Source organism: Dioscorea cayenensis, chromosome 5, assembly GCF_009730915.1.
Source record: "Dioscorea cayenensis subsp. rotundata cultivar TDr96_F1 chromosome 5, TDr96_F1_v2_PseudoChromosome.rev07_lg8_w22 25.fasta, whole genome shotgun sequence".
Lineage (NCBI taxonomy): Eukaryota > Viridiplantae > Streptophyta > Magnoliopsida > Dioscoreales > Dioscoreaceae > Dioscorea > Dioscorea cayenensis.
This window is the reverse complement of record NC_052475.1, coordinates 27,494,970-27,515,947: the sequence shown is the minus strand read 5'-3', so window position 1 is coordinate 27,515,947 and position 20,978 is coordinate 27,494,970. Positions and strand designations below refer to the sequence as shown.

Genomic DNA, 20,978 nt, shown 5'->3' with positions numbered 1-20,978 from the left:
AACATTGTTGGGTCACTAATTCTAATTCCCAATTTAGATCCACAATGTTTCACAGTATATCTAGAAAAATCATGTGTTTTTTGTGAAATATTATATATATATTGATAATATGTCGTTTATGTATAATTTAAGTTTTTCATGAGAACAGTTATATAATTTATTAAATTTAATGTATTATATGAAACCATGTTTTTTTTTTTTTTTCTTTTCTTTTTTTGTCCTTGCTATTCTTCTGATATGATTTGTAACTAAAATCTACTATTTGGTTTGCCTTGTACCAGATTTCATTTAAAAAAATTAAAACAATTAGCATGTTATAAAATTGAGAAAATAGAAAAGCCGGGACTGGATTCTGGAATGTGAATTTTATATAATAAATTAAATTTTTTTTTTATGAGTGACTATATAGTTTATTCTTTTATGACATATTTAATCAAGAGTTTTAGAAATTCAAGCATCTCCCTGATTAGATTTGATAAAAAACATGAAAATGACTTGAGTTTGATCGTGATACATATTTCATTGTTTGGTTTTATAAAATTAGTTAAATTTTTAGTAAATATATTTTTTAAAAACATCATTTACTTTATATAATTTTTTTTTTATGTTTCTAAAAACCGTCATTATTCTATCTTTCATGTTAAGAAAAATCTAGAGTTTCTGGGGTTTCACATAAATGAAACAAATGATTCAAACGATATATTTAGAAATTAACTTGATTTTAAACTTTTCAATACCACAATGACTACTCGAAGTCCTTCTTTATTGCTTTAGCCAGAGATGCTAATATTTTTCTGTTAGTTTTTCTTCTAGTTGTGTTGTCTCCACATCTAGTGAGTTACTTCAATTATTTTTTCTATTTATTTTTTTATCATTTATTCTTTTCGAGTATTACTATATTTTATTTATACCTTCTCATCTCAAGTTTTTTTTTTAAAATAAATGCATCGTGATTTATCTATTTAAAAACCTAATGCATGCAATTTTAACCATGCCCGATCACGTCCAATAAGGAAAAAAAAAGACGAAAAAAAAAGACGAAAAAAACTTTTTTAAAGTGAAAACTAGGCAACAAAAGCATATGGATATAAAAGTAAAACAGATAACTCAACTTTTTTTTTAATCAGCGGGGTCCCTTTATTTCCGCAAAATTACAGTTTGTTTGAGGGAAAAAAATAAGAAAGCTAGAGCGCGCCACTCATTTCAAACCAGAGAAACATTTCGTTAAATTTACAAATGGGACCCTCAAATTGCTTGAATTTATCCGCCAGACTGACAGCTTTTGTCGGATCGAATTATTTGGTCTTGTACTCGTTTCCCAGATTTCCGTTGATGGGCTTTCGGTACTTTAACCGCCACCGCTCTGAAAATTATTCTTATATTTTTATATAATAATATTTCTAGGTAATTCTCACCTTCTTTTAATTGAGAGGTGACTATATCCTAATTTTTTTATTTAAAAAAAAAAAACGACAAACACCAGAACCCAGGGACGTGCATGTGTGAGGAGCATGGCTCAATGCCGACCCATGTGCTCTCATCTTGCATAGGACATGAGGTTTGATATTGGGTCCTCTCCGAAACGAACGCTCTACACAAATGACCCGATATCAATTGACCAAAAAGCCGTTGGTCTGGATCCCAATTTTCATCTTTCATTTTTTTTATTTTACAATAAAACTCAACAAATGGCAATGTAATATTTAATTTTTTTAAAAAATATTTATTTCGTTTATAATAATAATAGTTTATAATCTATTAATTTATTGGCACCTGGTCCGTACATAAGGTGAACTTTTACTTAGTAGAATGAAAAAACACATTTATGTTGAAATATTAATATACACTTATGAGCATCCCTGACTTGGTTGTTAATTTTATAAAAAAAAATAATATAAAAATAAAATTATTTATTTCATTACAACAAATATTAGTCTAAATGGTCCACTAGAAAATTTTTGTTTATTTATATAATTTTTAGTATTTTTTTACTGGTTTAGAATGTGTAGTTATTAAAAGCTAGCAAATCGAAAATATTAAAAAAGAAACACACATTTTATTTGTGTATAGTTTAGTATGTAAACAAATTTGTATATACAAGAATAAATTTTGATAATTAAAAAGTGAAAAATAGAACAATGTGAATATAATAAATATCTCCATTACATCATGAAATTTGTATGCATAGAGGCACTCTCACTCATGGTTGTACAAAAGCCACGTGGTAGAAGGAGAGTGGGTTTGAATGATATAATGAAAGAAAGAAGGGTGTGTAAAAACAAAGGTTGAGAAGGGGATGTTGATGGACATTGATGGAAAGAAGCCCTTCACCTTCAAAGTCCAACTTGTCCTTTTTTAAAATTATTATTATTATAATTATTATAATTTGCATGCTTTGCATGACCTTTTATTTTGCTATAAACTTTATTCATCATGTAAAAATAAAATAATTAATTCCCGAATTATATCATTGATGCAATACATGCAATCCTCACTCCCTCTATTTCTTGTTTTTATTTGTTAATTTTGTGTTTTTATAATTGTTATTTAGAACAATAAATTATTAACCCGTGATTTGATTTGGATTAACAAGTATACAAATCTAATTTAGAGTTAATATATTAATCATGATTCATGAGGCACAAATGTATATATAAATAAAGTGTAGGCGTGCCATGGAAATATATGAGTTTTAATTAGATGAATATTTGCATGAAAATTAGGATGGAGGGCATTGTGAGAAGAGTACTATTGATTCTTTTCACAGCTCTTTAAAGCTGTGATGCTTGTGCACCTTCTCTTTAGGATATATTCAAATTTCATGGACCATAATAAGTATCTTTCTCATATGGGAAAAGAAAATGAACCATTTATTTATTTATATATATATAAATAAAAAAAGATATAATATTAGTTTTTTTTTTTAAAATATAGGAACATGGAAAGAGTTTCCCATACTTTTCAATGAATAATTTTCATTCCATTTTAATTAAAATATATATGATCCTTATTATAGTAGTTAAGTTGATTTCTTGGATCTAAAATTGTATTAATAGTTGGATTTTGAACATTAAATACAAGATAATTGAGTAGCCAACCACACAAGTAGTTGAGAAAAGACCTCATATTAAGCTCAAACCTCATGACTTTTTTTTTTAATATGGATTTAAACATTTAAGACCAAGAATTCAACAACCTTCGTTCACATTCATTTATCCTCCAATCTTCCCTTCTTTGATGCAAATATAACTTAAAGAAAAACCACACTTAGTTTTTATCAAACAAAGGGTTAATAGTGACATGGCAGTGATTGTTGGACTCCTCTCAAATAATTAAAATTTAAAATTTATCCTGAAAAATTTAATATATGCTCAAGATTAATTATATATATATATATATATATAAACATTATCAGCTCAGTGAAATTTTCAAGGTATGAAAAGTTAAGACTTAGGTATATGAAATTCAAGCTAGGTTTAATAATGATTAATGTTTATATCCCCTTGATTAGAGAGCCAACTAGTCCACAGACTGGCATTTAATAATAGTGGTTTAGAATAATAATCACAATTCAAATCTAATTAGCTCTACTACTAATCTACTTATAAAAAATCAATCAAGCAATCATTTTTAATTATTAGAGCCTGAGATGTATTCTATGTATTTCATTGATACTAAGAATCAGTTTTAAATTAATTTATTGTATGATTTTCATTTAATCAGAGATTAAGAACATAGAAAAAGAAATTGAAAGGCCAATGGAGAGACATATATATTTTATGAGTTGTGAGGCTTGGTTTGCCAGGCAATTTTGGTGTGGATTTTGTGTGATTGCTTAGCTGGGAATATAAATATATCATATAAAGTTTAGCTTAATTTATATGCACTGCTTTGTGATCTGAAGGGTACCTCTATGGTTTCATATGGCCTCAAATGAATGAAGAAATCTCAATCAATAAAAATCATTGAATCATTTAGAGGTCTATTAATTTTTCTTTGTTTGAGTACTGAATATTTTAGCCTTGGATTCACACATAACATCATTCATACACATGTGTATGTGTAGGGTGTGCTTGGTTATCTAGATCTAGATCAAGTTTCGATATTATTGCATTTAGAACTTGATGAATAATATACCATGTGATTACTTAAATAAACCCATGAAATTAATGTTAAAATGAGGGTATTTTTTTTTTTATAGGTGTATCACATTGTAAGGAGTTAGAATTTTAGGAAACAACATTGTAATTGTTTTTTATAATGACAATTTTGGTTGCATAAAAGAATGGAAAAATTATTATTTTTTATATGTCACACAACAAGGGCATTTGGTCTAGTGGTATGATTCTCGCTTAGGGTGCGAGAGGTCCCGAGTTCAATTCTCGGAATGCCCCCTAATTTCATTATTTATTTATTTTTTGCCATTAAAAAAGAATTTTAAATCCCAACAAATTATTTGCAACAGATCCTTTGAAAAGGAATAAAAAAACAATGATTAAACAACCAGTATTATACAATTAAATTATGAGAGACATACAGAGAACAAGATGAGTAATCCACAAGTCAATCAAAGTAATCAATATAATTAAAGAAAAACATCTAATCCTATCCAATCCATCTACAACTTCATGAGCTGTCCATATGGACTATGCTAGTTGTCAGCCTCCAGATTTATTATATTAAAAGCCTGATTATACATTAGATTACTGACAGATGGTTATGGTTAAGGATGTCTCTGGATTTTAATCCCTTCCCTTCCCAATTCAAGAATGATATTTAAGATATTTTCCAGCAGAGCATTCACCACCCAAAGCAACTTAACTTATGCAAGATGAGAAAACAGCATGATCATCAAATTCCCATTTAAAGTAAAGAAACAATCTGTAATTCCCATTTTAACAATGTAAACAATACCAGGGATTTTAACTTTTAAAGATTGGTGGTTATCTCTTTTCCATTCATGGCAACATACAGTGAACAACACTCAGGCATCTTCTTCAAGGTATTGATTGCAGCAACAATGTGGGGTTTATTTGTTTAGCAACAATACATTATAATTCTCTATCTAATTCATGTTTGGCTGAGCCTTTTTTAATTTTTTAGTAGAGTGGCCCCAAACAGATGCAGCGGACTGATGCTGTACTCATATATTGTATTATTTTAAGTTGGGAATCCACACACTAAATTAGGCTAGTACTGCAAACAGATGGATTGAATTTGGTTATATTTTTGTTTTTGGCAATCAGACACTGTAGGACTATCATGTAGGACCATTTCTCTTATTATCCTTTGTTTGGGATGCTATAGAATATAAGCTTAGAAATCTTTCGTCTTTGAATGAATGCTAGCCACAAAGTAGTGCAGGGTATTCCAGAATACCATATCTCTTTATCCTATAATGGGCAATTAAAATTCATGAAAGTCTGTCAGGATTTAGTGCAGTCCAACAAAATTCCCACCCATAGCACACCATGCTGTTTATGTCTTCAGCCTTATCATTGTTCTCAAAGTTTGTGCATTATATAATATATATTAAGATTTTGTTTCTGCCTTGGATGCTCAGTCCAGTCCAGCAACTTAAGTAGTTTTTTCTTCCAATCCTTATCTGGATATTGTTATATGTTGTCCTTATTCAAAGCAAAACCCTTGAGTATCTCTAAGGAATTTTTGGACAATAACATAAGTTCCTAACTACCCACTGCAGGGTTATTTTTATATCAGCCTCAAGGAAATATTGCTATCCACAATTGCATTAAACATTAAAACCCAATAAATTAATCATAAAGGTCAATAAGCAGAATATTAATAATCAGGGAATAAATGATGTGTTACGTACACAAATAAGCAAGTACTGGATCAAATAAGACAAAGTTCATTCTGAGAAGAAAGTTATAGTTTCATGTAAATTATCTAATGAATGATTACTAAGAGTGCACGCTATAGATTTGATAGTTTGATGTTGCAAACTTCAGACCTTGGAAGAAACCCAATGAGAAAGCATAAAAACCAGTGAGGAATTCTAATACATCAATATTTTGAGCTAAGACTTAATAAATCTTAATTTCTTGATAGAAGAATATTTGAACAAACACAACAATAAATATTTCAATTTTCTGAAGCACATGAAAATGGCGATTGAAGGCCTTTGGACTACTTTGATAAGTCTATAACAGAATACGGGAAAATACCATCAAGAAAGAACTTAGTCACATTGAGAAAGCTAGAACCTTTTAAGTCACAAATTTCAGAATGATTTAACAGCTCTAGATATATTAAATCTACAGAAAAAGAATATGCAATAAATGAAATGAGAAATAAACACATTCTTTATTTCCTAGCATATTCTATTAGATAATGTCATGGGGGTATGGAATGCTAGTTCTCATACCGCCTATTGTGGACCATGATTCATGACCAGAGCCATCAAATCAGATCATTTAATCAATTAAAACTCTTATTATGAAAAATGAACACCACAAATCCTTGTTTCATTAATTGCCTATCAAAGGAAACAACTCATGAGACATGAGGATCACTTGTATAATTGAAGACTATGACCATCAGATAATACAAGCCAATGTCCAATTCATGACAACAATAGGCCAGAAGCATGTAGAACTAGTAAATCTCATGATACTTGATGGCTTTAGGATTCCAGTGAAAATATTTGGCTATGAATACAAAAAAAAAAATCTCAAGACCTTTCTGGCAAGGACTGGAACAAACTTTTGATGGAAAAGCATTAAACATTAAGCTTCGCTTTAGTTTTCCCAAAAAACTAAAAGATTACCACTTACTGCAGATTAGGCATCAGAGAGTTCCTCAATCAAGTTTGGAGCAACTTATCATTCTTCTTTGAGCATTTCTTTCTCTTCCTCTCAGATTGGGGATCTTTCCCTTTCAGTTCATGAGAGAAGTTCCGCAACAAGGTCATCAAATGTGCATTTCGATGAGCTGAAACAAAATTTAGAAAGGATTACCACCACTAGAAGATAGTTCCCAGAAAGCTAGTCTCAAAGTACTATGAATACTAATAAGAACTGGTACTGAAATTCAAACAATAAATAAATCCTAACTTGCTATAATTCAACATAAAAATACTCCAACATTGATCTGAAATAATTACCAGATAAAATAACATCTTCCATATTCACAGATTTCCGGCCAGCATGCTGCGCAAACATCTCTACATCTTTCGCCAACTGTTCTGCATCACACAACCCAAAAAAAAATATATAAAATTGTTGTCTATAAATCAGAAGTTTCAAAATCAAAGAATTTCACTGTGATACAATCACTCTCATTCATGGATCACATCTATAAGCAATAAAAGAAAAGGAAAACACATGCCTAAATTATATTAATTGTGCTTCAGTATTGCATCAAAATCTGAAATTTCATTCATTTTAGCAATTATTATGTCTACAAAGTAAAAGACTGCAAATTCAATACAAGAATTCCACTTTGAAAAAAGCGACATCAACTAGGTGATAAATTCAAGTTAATCCAGCAAACAAAAACCACTTAAAATGCTTGGAAACCCAAAAGTAAGCGAAATTAGGGCATAGGCATCGACCTGTGAGCTTAAAAGCCAGATCAGCGATACACGCCACCACGGTCTCCGAAACCTCCATGGATTGCTTCTTGACTAATCAAAACACGAAGATTAACACCATCATCGCTGAAGAAAACCTAGTAAATCAAATATTAAAGAAAAAAGGAGAATCCAGGGGATGGACGAACCCTCTGATTCCGCAATGGTGATGACGGAGAGCCTGAAACGATCCTTGAGCAGCTCCCCCATCTCCAAGTCCTCTTCTTTCTCGATCTCCCCATCTCCTCCATCCCCGCTCTCCATCTCTCTCTCTCTCTCTCTCTCTCTCTCTCTCAATTTGGCGGGAAATGGAAACGAAGCTTTGTCCATCTTCATGTTTAATGGGCCCAACTCTAATCAAGTACAGCACATTTGGCCCATTTGGTTTTTTTGTTATCTTTTCAATCTAGAATTTCCTTTTTTATTATTGGTATATATATATATATATATATATATAGAGAATTTGAGGGGGGTCTCAATTAATTTATGAAAAAAATAAAAAAAATTGACAAACAGTTATACTATTTTCTTGAGAAAAGTATTCTTTTTCTTAATCTAATTCTAACGGTGTTTTATTAATTATTATTTTATAAAATTTGTAATTTTATGGGTTTTTAATCATTTAAATCCTTTTCTATCAATTTATCAGGAAATATCATTTTTGTCAAATGAACTTTGTTGTTTTATATTTATTGCAACGTGGATTTTTCTCCATTTTGTAGACAAAAAATGATCACTAATTAAAATTGTGGTACTAATGATATTGATGGAGTAACTATAAAAATTGATAATTTGAAAAAAATAATTATATTTAGGACAGTTTTAAATGTAATATATTTATATGTAATACCAACTCAACAAATGATAACCAAAAACTAGATATCAAAATAAATTTGAAAGTTTGTGAAGTTATTTTTAAATTTTTAAATTTATTTTATATTAAAATTACACTCCAAAATTCTTCAAAGTGACCACCCCTAGAGAGTTATAGTATTTCATTTTTATCTCAAACTAACAATTGAGATTTTAAATTTATGAGTTATATATATATATATATTTAAAGAATCAACGGATGTAAAATTACATTTCTTTTAATACTATTATTATATTTAATAATTTCTATTAGATTATAATTGTAAAATTACATTTCAAATTATGACTTTTTTTTTTTGGTTAATGAATCATAATTCCACTGGTCAAACAGAACATCTTCAATTCTTATTTTGAGCTATGATTATCATGAAGACTGAAGTTATGCATAACATAAGTGTGTTTGTGGACTTTAATCCTCTTTGCTTGAATTTTCTTTTTAAAGGAGCTTTCATGTCAAGTGAGTACATTTCTCACATAATTTAATTATTGCATAAAACTATTGATAGAAAAAATAAATAAATAAATAAAAGATATTAAGATGGTGGAGAAATTCATTGATGCAACATAAGTTGTGCAACTCTTGATTTAGGCATTAGGCATTAGTCATTCACTAAGAGCCCACTTTTAGTGGTCCCTTGAGTCTGTGGCTCTATAATTTCATAGTGTTTCTTTTAGTCACATTTAACAGATGCAATTAGAGAGGTGAATGGAGCATTGAAGAATTTTTCTTTTCAACTTTTATCTAAACTTTCCCCTGAAAAAGATAATAAATATATAACACAAAAAAGTTTTCATTCCAATACCTCAATAATTTTTTTTGCATATATTTATATTTTTTTTATATAATGGACAAGTCAGAGATGTCACAAATAACTTATATTCTTATCTTGCCTGATTTGATATTTGAATATGATTTTTTTTAAGAATATAAATATCCTATATATTGGTTTTAGTGACAATAAATCAAGAATTCATCAGTATATTTGGAATTATTTATATATTATTATATATATATATATATTGATGCATGGGAAAAAACTAAAAATAATAAATAGAAACAAATGAATTATCCACTAGTGCACAAAGGATTGACCTTTAAGGGGCCAATAATATTGAGTTATGGAATGATGAAAAATGAGATTCTAATCATGCCAATATTAAAGCTATCTTTTTTGGTAGTCAAAATGAGGTCCATGGAATGAAAAAAAGAATGACTAGAAGGAAATGGGTTTGGTGCCTTGATGACCCACCCAAGCAAAGGCTCCATTCCATTGCCCATTCTACTTTAAGTTTGAATATGGAAAAAAGTAGATTGGATTTGGTTGCCCTTATCTTTCCTTTGCACTTATTGGGCCTTCCTCAAATCTAATTTTGGTAAATAATAATAATAATAATCACTATATATATATAGCTTTAAATTATAATTGAAACCTTATAGTTTTGCCAAAAAAAATATTATTTTGTCTTTATTATAGATAGTTGTATGAAATCTTCAATATTATGCATTATTTCTTTGGATTGCCAAAATAGGAAGTTTTTTATTTAGATAATTTACATGAATGCTGAAAGTTCTAAAATTTTAGTTTTTTTTAATCATATTTAATTTTATTTAAAAATATGGATAAGCCATAAATTCATATTCTCGACTTTTGATTAGAAAAAGAAAGAAATACTAACTCTCCAATTGCAATTGCTAGGATGATTATTATTTTTTTAAAACTTTTTATATTTTTTTAATGTATTTTTTTGTTTTGACTCGATAAGAGCATTTTATAGCTTTTAGTTAAAATTTAAATCCAATTCACAAATAACTGTAGGTAAGAGGTCATAATAATCATGAAAAATTCAATGAGTAGTTATCAACAATTACAAGGAGCATAAGGAATTTTTTTTTAAAAAAAAATCCCCACAAACCTGCTTTGAATTTTCTATCCTCAGATTTTAAAAAAAAATAAATATATATATATATATATTTATATATTTACGTTCAAATCACTAATCCTTTGATTTTTCCAACTTGGTTTCCAACTTTGTCCATTAAAAACATTAAATAAAAATGCTCCTAAATCTTATTAAGAGTGGCTACAATATTATACAGTGGATCCATTAGCCACTAAAGATAACAGCAAAGTTAAAGCTAGACCCACAGCTATCATTCCAAAATCAAATCTTAATCCCCCTCTTAATTCTTATTTAAGACACCCTCTATAATAATAAATGAAAAAGAATCACTTCTCTTCGTATCACCATTAAACACCCCCATATCTCTTACGTTTTAATCTTTTATTAATATATAGAATCAATAATCTCAATTTTAAATTTTTTTTTTTTTTTATAAAATAAACAAATCATATCAAAAGTGTGCACCAATATAGATTAAATGGCTCAATACATATGTACTTTTATCTTGTTTGAACTGAGTTTAAATCCGTCTTTATTAAAAATTTAAAATTTAAAATAATAAAAAAAGTAAATAAATAAAAGGATCAAATTTGATGTCATAGATGCTGATAAGGCACCACCTCACTCTCCATTGCCCCAAAAGAAGAGGGTCCCATGAATTGGACTAAGGGAATGAGATTAATAAGATGATTAATAGAAAATTAAATTTTAATGAGTTTTGGAGGAGCCCTCCAATTGTCCACTCAAGCCGGCCAATATGACCCATTTTAAGGGCATCTTCTCTCCTTTGGTCCCCCCTCTTCTCTTGTGGCTATCACAATGTAAAACTATCTTGTGACCCACCCATGGCTAGTGACCCCCAATCACTTCATAGAGACATATATGCCTCCTAATCCCACTAATTAGCCCTCTCATTTGTCAATGGACAATTATAATTTTCATCCTCATTAATCCATTGATTAAGGATTATTAATACTATTTATTTTGTGTTTTTTTATTTTTTTTTATTAATCTTCTTCTTGACACATCAGTCTTCGACTAGCCATAAATTTTAAATCAATATGGGTATGGGATGAGATAAATTCTTAACTGATGTTTTTTGAATACTCAAAATATTTAAAATCTCTATTATTTAGATAAATTCTGTTGATATTTATTTTGTATTTAACCAAAAGAAATGATCAAAAGTTGCAAGCATGGTCCATGACAATCAATTTTATTTGCTAAAAAGAAAATTGACATATCAAAGCACAATTATTTCTAATTAATCATGTCCTAATCACTTGTAAAACAAGGTCCGAAAACCACTAGTGGTATCCCTCTCCATCCCACAAAATACTATTAGGAAGGTGGTGGAGCCTTGTCAACCTTCATACTAGGATAGGGATATCCCTTCCTTTCCTATTTTATATGTATAAATAGTTTTCCATCAACATCAATGAGTTTTTTTTTAAACAAATTATTTTCAAGTAAGTAATGTTAATAATTACAAAGAATAGATTTATTTGGGAGAAAATTTTCTTAATATTTATATTTTATGAGGGTATATAAGCAATTGTAAGATTTTTTTTTAAAAAAAATAAATAAGTGAAAAAAGGGAAAAATAAATAAATAGGAATTCAAATCTAAAATCCATGTCTAATGACCCTCTAATTAATTAATTAATTATATATATATATATATATATATATATATATGGATGGATAGAGAATTAAAGGATAGATTAATTGATTGACTAATTAGGCTCCATTGTGACCTTTGCCCTTCTCTTCATATAACCCTCTTTCTTTGTTTCGTTTGTTCTCTCTTTCTCTCTCTACCCTCAAAAATTGGATTTTTTTTTAGAGAGAGAGAGAGAGAGAGGTTAACGGCGTTAAGCGCCGTGAAGGGGAATGGAAACGGCGGCGGCGGTGGCGGCGGCGGCGGCGGGGAACGGCGTTAGGGCGGGAAGGCTACCACGGTGGACGAGACAAGAGATACTTGTGTTGATCGAGGGGAAGAGAGTGGTGGAAGGGAGAGGGAGATGTCGAGGGCCAGGGCGCGCCGGAGGACCGGCCGGAGAACCGAAGTGGGCGGCGGTGTCCGCTTATTGTAAAAGGCATGGGGTGGACCGGGGACCGGTGCAGTGCCGGAAGAGGTGGAGTAATCTCGCCGGCGATCATAAGAAGATTAAGGAGTGGGAGAGAGCGGGGAAGGAGTCGTTTTGGGCGATGAGGAATGATGCGAGGAGGGAGAGGAGGTTGCCGGGGTTTTTCGATCGGGAAGTGTTTGAGATTTTGGAGGGGACGGCGGTGGCGGTGCCGGCGGTGGTCGGGGAGGAAGAGGCGGTGTTTGATAGTGGGAGGACGGCGGGGGAGGATGGATTGTTTTCGGATTGCGAGGAAGAGGAAGAGGAGGAGGGGGAGGAGGAGGAGGAGGAGAGGGCGGCGCCGTCGACTCCTGTGGTGGCGTTGCCGATCTCCGGTGAGTGGTTCTTTCTCATCGATGAACTATTTCTTTTTTTTAAAAAAAAAAAATTGGCCTTTTCTTTTGGCAATCAATGAGAAAAATTCATATCTTGAATCTTGATTGCTTCACGAAAGTATTAAAAAAAAAAAAACCTTTTTTTCTTCTTTTCTGGATAAATTATTGTTCTTGTTGAATTGCTGGTATTGTTGGGTTGATTTTTAATTGCGTAAGATGTTTGGTGGATTATAAGAGTTGTTTTTGTTGATTGGATTATGGTCTATTGAGGATTATTATTTTTGTTGCTGTTTTATTTATTTATTTTTTTTAACTTGTAATTCTTTGGCTATTTTTCTTCTTTGAGTGGGTGTAGAGAAGAAGTATGAACCATCTCATCCGGAGGCATCTGAACCAGGTATTAATTTGCTTCAATTGGTTAAAAATAAAAATAAGATTTTTTTTTTTTAATACAAACTTTATTTGTAAGATGCTAATTCTTTCATTCTATGTTTGTTGGATAATTAGCTCCTTAATTTATCTATGCAACAATGTTAAAAAAGTGTGTATTCAAGAGAAGATTGATGTATTTGTTGTTGGTATAATGACAATTGGGACTAAAACTTATATGAACATTCTGAAGGGTTTTACTGATGTTTATGCATTAAAATTATTGGGGTTTAGAGAAGTGATGGAAGCTTTGCATTGATGTATGTTTTTGAACTGTTGAGATTTTATAGGCATGCCCAAATTATTGTAGTGTAGGGAAGTGATGCAACTCTGTAAAGCTTTGCATTGATGTATGTTTTTTTAACTGTTGAGATTTCCCAGGCATGGCTGAAGATCAGCCACAGGCAGTTGAAAACCCGGAGAAGGGCTCATCGTCTCGGGAAGGACAGAAGCGGAGACGGGTATCACCGGAGGAAAGTGGTGGTGGCTCTGGTGACACCAATCTGCAGCATCAACTAATAGAAATCCTAGAGAGGAACAGTAGGATGCTGACAGCCCAACTAGAAGCTCAAAATATGAATTACCAATTAGACAGAGACCAGAGGAAGGACCAAGCAGATAGCCTGCTTGGTGTGCTTGGAAAATTGGCAGATGCCATTGGGAGAATTGCTGACAAATTGTAGGAAAATGCAGAGCTCTATTGAGTGAAGGACATTGCAAAACCATTGTATAGATAGATTAGTGCTTGACTGCATTGATTTAGGAGATGAGTGTGAGTTTTCATTGTTTTTTAGTTTCATTGAGTTTATAGGAATACAACAGGATGTAGGGGTAAACACCAGAGGTGGTCCTGGAGCACCATGGTGCTGTTTATTTGGTTGACATTTAGTCTTGGAAGTGTTTGTGATTGTTTCTCTCTCTTCATAAATTCTCAAGATTTACAAATGATTTTGTATAGTATGGTTATGAATTTTGAACCGGATTATCAGGTTTCTGCTTAGGATTACCAGAAAGTTAACAAAATACATTGCAAGAAAATTATCATGAACAGAGTAAAACCGAGCAATCACACACCCTCACTAGCATCTCTGGCCTGCTGCTTGAACACATTCCTAGTGTACATGTAACATGTAAAGAGAGGTAAAACCTTAAACGGATGAAGTCCAGTTAAACCTGCCGATTAAATAGTGCTTCATAGTTTGACAATCAGGCAGGATCAGATGTGGATGTCTTTGAACGATACTTGCGATCTGCTTTCCTTGCATTAAGGTTCCTCTCTGTGATGTCATCCTCTTCCATTTCACATGCATCATTTTCTTGGGCTTCCCCTGCTGCAATGCCCATGGTATGGACCAAGTTATGCTCAGGTTCCTTGCCCATAACCAAAATTTTTTGGCTATCATCAACTGACATAGGATCACCAGCCTTCTTCTTTTGAGGAGTGAAAAGTATGGAATGGGGAAGGTCCAAAGTAAATTCAGGCTCCAAGTTCTCAGGTTTCGATTGCTTCAGCAAGTTGCGGAAGTCTTCAAAAGCAGACCTATTAGCCCGATCATCAAAATCATCTGATGAGTCAAAGGTATAGCGGGTATACTTTGCGGGGTTCTTTATATAATCAGGTACTGCAGGGGTGGTTTCCTGATGTAGGGTTGAATCCTCATCGGACACAGCAGTTGTTTCCATGGACTGTGGAACCATATGGAAATCTTGTACTTCGTGGGGCACTTTGTCATGGTTATTCTCGCACCCAGGATCAAAACGAACACGTTTCTTTGGCCTAGGATTCACCACAACCTCTTTTCGTTTCAAAATGGGCTTTAGACCAGCATCAACTTCAGTTATCTTTCCCTGTAAATCCATTGCAGGTTTGTCAGTGTTGACATGAGGATCTGTAATGGCAGCTTCCTTGTCTTCATTAATCCTATTCCTCGCTGCAAAATGATCCGCCCGTGGATCCCTTTGGTAAGGGTTGATTTCCTCAAATGACTCATCAAATGGATCAGAAATGATGCTGTAATAGCTTAAATGAGGACCGTGATCTTTGACATCCCTCATGTATACCCGTTCATCCATGTCATCTTTGAAAAAGGCAGCTTTGTCATATTCATCCTCCTCATCCTGCGGAGACATTGTCAAGTCAGTAAAATCAGGAATTGGAAGATCAAGGGAGATCAATTATCTTCTATAAAAATTTTATTTCTCTATCATAGTAAAATAATGGAAAATAAAGGAAACAAAACATTAAAATGAGAAGGGTTCAGGTCACACACCCAGGTTCAAAATAGAATCCATTATGTGATAATGAAGCAAAAACATGTAAAAAAAGATAAGCTGTTTTCACTGAAGAATAATGAATCAAAAAGAGTCTATCAACTCTACTATTACTATATAAGTTATAAAGAGTAAGGCAATGTTTAACCTATACTTCATTCTTAGACAACAAATGCTGTCTTCGACAAAGACAACATGCACCTTAGTTGTTTCATATCATTTCCATGCATTTATCACATAAACTTTTGCATGCCAAAAGCCCACCAAATATCATCCTTTATCGTTATTCTTTTACAAGCTACTTCACACCATTTCCATCCGGTTTGCATCTCACATTTCTTTCATCTTATGAATAACAAAAATCAAATGCCTATAGTGTAAAAAAAGATGTACAAAGTAAAATCAAATTCATTCCTTAACCAATCAATCACACATGACCTTCGCTCTCCTTCATCACTGCTCTAAATACTATATATAAGACTTACAGAAAGAGCGCATCTTATCACAGAACATGATGCCCCATATGATGCAAACTAAATCTAATCTGGTCATGTTCTCAATCACAAAACACTTCATTCTCTACAATCTCATCATTCCAAAAGCAACGCTAACTCATGGATTCAACCACATGGCAACCCCTGTATTTTTGAAAAGCAGAAAAAAAAACAGAAAAAAAAAATAAAAAATCCAAGCACCTCTGCATCACGAAACTAAGTTCATTATCATCAGCCAAAATCCAAGTTTCACATACTCATCCGCTAACATGATTTGAACTTCGATGCTATAAAGCATGGATAAAAAGGATCAATTTGCAAACAGAGCTGGAAGGCAACTACTAACTAAACATGGAAATCACTATTAAAAAAATTTCTCAGATTATTAGCACCTCAAAATTTCAAAATTTAAAAAACAAAAATGCAACCAAATGACAATAAATAAATAAAAAATTAAATAAAATTAAGAAGGAGAAATCGAAGAAGAAGGAATCGTACCTCGTTATCTAAGGTAGGATCCAAGCCGACCGAGGAGCGGATCTCCCTCTCCTCCGCATCTTCCCCCTTTCCCTCCTCTTCATCATCATCATCATCATCATCATCATCACCAAGGTCATCAAGATCGGCCTCAAAGTTCTCCTTGCGACCTCTCCCTCCCTTGTACTTTTTCGAGAAGCACCCACCTTCATCAAACGCGGAGGCGCAGGGGATGTCCTCGCGTTCCAGATCAGCACCCCGCTCGCGATTCCACTCACGGCGCTCAACCTCACCACTGGCGACCGACCACGACGACGTAGGGAAGGAGCTGTTCGGTACGGTGTCGAAGAGGTGGGATCCGAAGAGCCGCTTCACGCGCAACTCGAAGCTCTCGTCCATGGCTGCCCTCTCTATCTCGGCCTCTGTCTCTCTTTTCGCTCTCTCCATCGAAATAGCGAGGACACCGACTCGAGGTTAATGGATCCTACCCGATAACACCATTCAAATCCGACCCGATAACTCACGTGCAACGTGCGTGGTCTCCAGTCAAAAGATTCAAAATACAAATGACTGCTGGATCCGTATAAATATCATTTTCAAAAATCAATAAATTAATTGAAAAGGATATAATTATTCAAAATCAGGTAAGCAGAAGGACACTATTGGCTATAAAAATAGAGAAGTTCTTTCTGTTTTTTTTTTCTTTTCTTTTTGTCATTTTACCTTATTATTTTCATCATTTTTATTTTTATTTTTTAATAAAATTATAATTTATTCACATTTACTTAAAAAAAATAAAATGTTGTTCTTCCATTTTACACCAAAAGATATATTAACATGTATTAAGATTATGGATCACTTTATAAAAAAATTTAGAAAAGGATTTTGTCATACCAAACTTGGATTGGCTTTAAATTGGTGAAATAAATTACATAATATGGGTTAAAAATAGAATTTTCAATATGGTTATAAATTTTTTAGTTGTCTTTATGCTTATCAAGTGGAATTTGATGTTGTGCGGGTATTTCATGTCTGAGATATGAACTATCACTTGGTGTCTTTAATTTAGCCTTTTCAGATTATATATAATAATGGTATTAACAGGCATACATTATAACTATGAAATGAAAAAAATATATAAATTTGAGTAAAAAAAATATAACAGATTGATTCATTTAAAGCTCACCTTTAAATTTTTAATCAAATCATCCTAAAATGTGAAATTCATAAAATATTAACTATATATATATATATATATATATATATATAAAAAAGAAAAAACTACAACCTCAATGAATGGGGAGATCTCTCAAGGACTCCATGGCGAGGGAGAAGGGTGATCATCAATATTAAGAGGAGACACAGAGGAGAAGATGGTGTTCTTATCAATGACATCTCCGCCGCTGCTCGTCAGTGACACCAGAGCAGCAACAAGCCCTGCATTGCCAGCGAGTGTCGGCTCCGTGTAGTTCATGTTTGTCCTCATATCGGAGAAGCCATCGCCGTGGTCCGGTCCGGCCACCATGGCCCCTGTGATGTTATTAGGGTTCTTGTTTCTATTTTGCAGCCATTTCCTTCCTTCAATGCACCCATAATGCTTGCCATCTCTTGGCGTTGATGCTCCACGATGATGTACGTGCATGGGCCATGCATATCCGTACCCTACTACGTAACTCATGTTCTTAGGGTTTGCTCCCAAGATATAATTCACCTAATTACAGTTATGAACTAAAAACTGTTAGATTGAAGCATCATAATATACACAAAACATACATATATACTTGGTCAAAGGGAGAAGTACCTGAGAAGCAGCAAAACTTCGGAGATCATCTGCAGAAATGAAGTATGGGCCACAATACCATCCAGGAACATTTGAAGCATTCATATAGTCTGCATAAAGATTAGCAAGGAATGCGGCATTTGCTGCATACTGCAATGGTCTTGGTCTCTTTAGCAGAATCAATCCCCCTTCATCATGCATTCCATCCACCAAATTAGTACATTTATGATTTATCTGTCAGAAACTTGAAACAAGAAGGAGAATTTGTGATTTTAATTTGTTCATTTTTTATTACCTGGAGTCCACCTGAAAACTTTGAATCTTCGGAGAAAAGAACACATGTTCAGGTCTGTGGAGCTGTGGTATCTGCTGAGAATGTCCTCATAAGGATAGCCAGGATTCAAGAAGATTCTGAGCCTGGTAAGGACTAGTTCAGCACCTGGTAGCTTGTTGTCCCAACTGAACATAGTTAAATTCTGAAACCCTGAGAAGGCATTTGCATTAGCAGCAAGATTTGAGTCTGTTGCAGCTGTGGCATAGCTGTAGTTGCCAGTGGCATAGTACATCCATGCGCCACTCCAGATGAACTCATCCCAGAAATCAGTGGAGTTGTAGAAAGGCTCAATGACTGGATTGTTCAAAGAGTATGCTGCTTGTGGATAATTGTTGGCAAATTTGTATATTGTTTCAGCTGCCTTGATGAGGTTTTCTTGAGTAGGCGATGTCATCGAGGAAGACTATTGAGGCAGCAGCGAGAGCAGCAGAGATTTCGCTACCTAGATCAGATGCAGAGGAGCTCCGCTGCACTGGCCTCACATAGCTCATGTCTTCTGGCCTTTGCCAGCAGAAATGATCATCTGGACTGGTTGAGAACTCCACTGCCATTCCCACCTATCAAGCTTCCATATCAAATTATGCTTAGTAATTGAAAACAAATAACTTCTGTTTTTTTAGGTACCTGAGTGTAGATATGATCAACGGAGGAAGCAGAGGAATTGAAGGTCTTTAGCAAGTAGTCAGTGCCCCATCTGATGATATCCCTGACATGGTTATACTCTCCAATTGCTTTGTATTTGTGACTGTACTCTATCACTGACCAGCTGAGAAGTGTCATGGAGAAAGCCATTGGGAAATGGTACTTGATGTTATCCCCTCCATCATAATACCCACCAACCAGACCTCCTTTCACATCTGAAAGTTCTGAGCCATCTTTCATGGCAGAGTTCCCTCTCCATGGCACACCATTGTTCTTTGGCAACTGGCCAGCTGTGTGAGAAAGCAGACAATAAATGACATTCAACCATTAGCTAGATTCATAAGTATCACATATATATTATATAAACTCTATCATTTTGTATCACATATTGAAGAAGCACAAGGAGTGTCTTACATCTTTGTGCATTGAAGAAGAGGAGGGCCTTGCTCAGGGCAATGGCATATTTATCAGGTGGAAGGACTGGCTCCTTGTGCTTGGGTAGAAGCTTTTTAGAAATAATGATGGGAAGTCCAATGGCAATGAAAGTGATCAAGGTGCAGTATATAATCCATTTGAGCACCTTTTGCTTGCAAAGAATGCATCCTAAGTCCACGTACTTGTGCTGCTTGATGTCCTGAGGGCCTCGGAGCCAGCCTAACTGAATCTCGTCTAAGTTATGTCTAAGCAGAGCACCTCTGTCAGTATCCATGCACTGGCTGTGATCATCATCAGTGCCTGGCTCTTGTTGAATCTCAAATGATCCTCCCCAGTGGTTTCCTAACATCATCTTTCTTCTCCCAGAATCTTGTAGAATATGTAATTTGATCATATGTAGTAAAATCATAAATGAAACAGTGAGAGAATGTGCATGAAACAAGATTCAATTGTATGTTTGATTAAAGACATTCTGCAACATTAATTAATTGGCCAAATGAAACAGTGAACATGAGAAAGGAAGTTTGGTATTTTCATTTTGAAATGCTTTTCACTCAAGCTATAGTGCCTTGTTTGTCATCTTGCTGCAGATCATTAGTTCTATTCACTGTAGTTAGATCATATATGTGGAAGTATGCAGCAAAGAAAATACAGCAGTTAGTTCAATTAAAGATGTGTGTTTCTTGCATTAAGGTCTAATTAACTTGAGCAACAATGGCAACATTAGACAATAAAAAAGAACAGAGAAAATTATTATTTTTCAATCTGAAATGTTTTCAGTTCTAGTAATTAATGTTTACAATCATCTTAATGCAGATCATGGTTCTGCTTGGTGAATCCAATGGATTCCTAAAGAGATAACTTTGAGGATGTATTAGTTTGATTATAAAAGTCAGTATGATGAATGAAGCATTGGGGAAGCTTGATCGAGCAAGATATAGCAACCACTTCAACTAAAGGCATGTTTGCTAATTCGCGCAACAATGGCAAACTTAAACGAATAAAAAAAAGAAAATAGAATGATCGGTGATTTTCACTCTGAATTCCTCTTAATTCATAGCAAGCTATTCAATATGCATTCCTCTTGATTAAAAACAACCAATCTTTCCAATCAATCGCTTCTCATGGATCAAACAATTACAGTTGGGAGATTGAGAAGCCAAAGAACTTGTAGTACACTGAGGAATTCCTTTTGTACTAATTCAAAGGCCATTAGATTGGTGCAATTCTGAATTCCATTGAGCAACACTTGTATCACCAACTTCATTCAGAATCCTTAGGTTC

At 33.4% G+C, this 20,978-nt stretch overlaps 3 protein-coding genes and 1 non-coding gene across 4 annotated transcripts; 1 reads left to right on the top strand and 3 right to left on the bottom strand.

Annotated features, from left to right (window-relative positions):
- Positions 1–4,322: 4,322 nt before the first annotated feature.
- Positions 4,323–4,394, top strand: TRNAP-AGG. Its single transcript has one exon. It is a non-coding gene; the product is annotated as a tRNA-Pro (tRNA).
- Positions 4,395–6,519: 2,125 nt separating this feature from the next.
- On the bottom strand, positions 6,520–7,872 carry LOC120262079 (protein MHF1 homolog). The gene is made up of 4 exons (XM_039270134.1): positions 7,744–7,872; positions 7,577–7,648; positions 7,127–7,207; positions 6,520–6,954 (listed from the first exon to the last, which is right to left on the bottom strand). Exons 1-4 carry the CDS (start codon positions 7,856–7,858, stop codon positions 6,827–6,829), a joined length of 396 nt encoding a protein of 131 aa, XP_039126068.1. The 5' UTR covers positions 7,859–7,872; the 3' UTR covers positions 6,520–6,826.
- Positions 7,873–12,389: 4,517 nt separating this feature from the next.
- Positions 12,390–20,046, bottom strand: LOC120261336 (endoglucanase 12-like). The gene is given in 7 exon segments (XM_039269193.1): positions 12,390–12,678; positions 17,854–18,214; positions 18,305–18,471; positions 18,579–18,993; positions 18,995–19,174; positions 19,242–19,549; positions 19,674–20,046. Coding segments are annotated over 7 exon segments (1,944 nt in total). The 3' UTR covers positions 12,390–12,538.
- On the bottom strand, positions 13,948–16,956 carry LOC120261337. Its single transcript, XM_039269194.1, has 2 exons — positions 16,525–16,956; positions 13,948–15,379 (listed from the first exon to the last, which is right to left on the bottom strand). The coding sequence occupies exons 1-2, from the start codon at positions 16,948–16,950 to the stop codon at positions 14,468–14,470; spliced, it is 1,338 nt and encodes a 445-aa protein (XP_039125128.1). The 5' UTR covers positions 16,951–16,956; the 3' UTR covers positions 13,948–14,467.
- Positions 20,047–20,978: the final 932 nt, after the last annotated feature.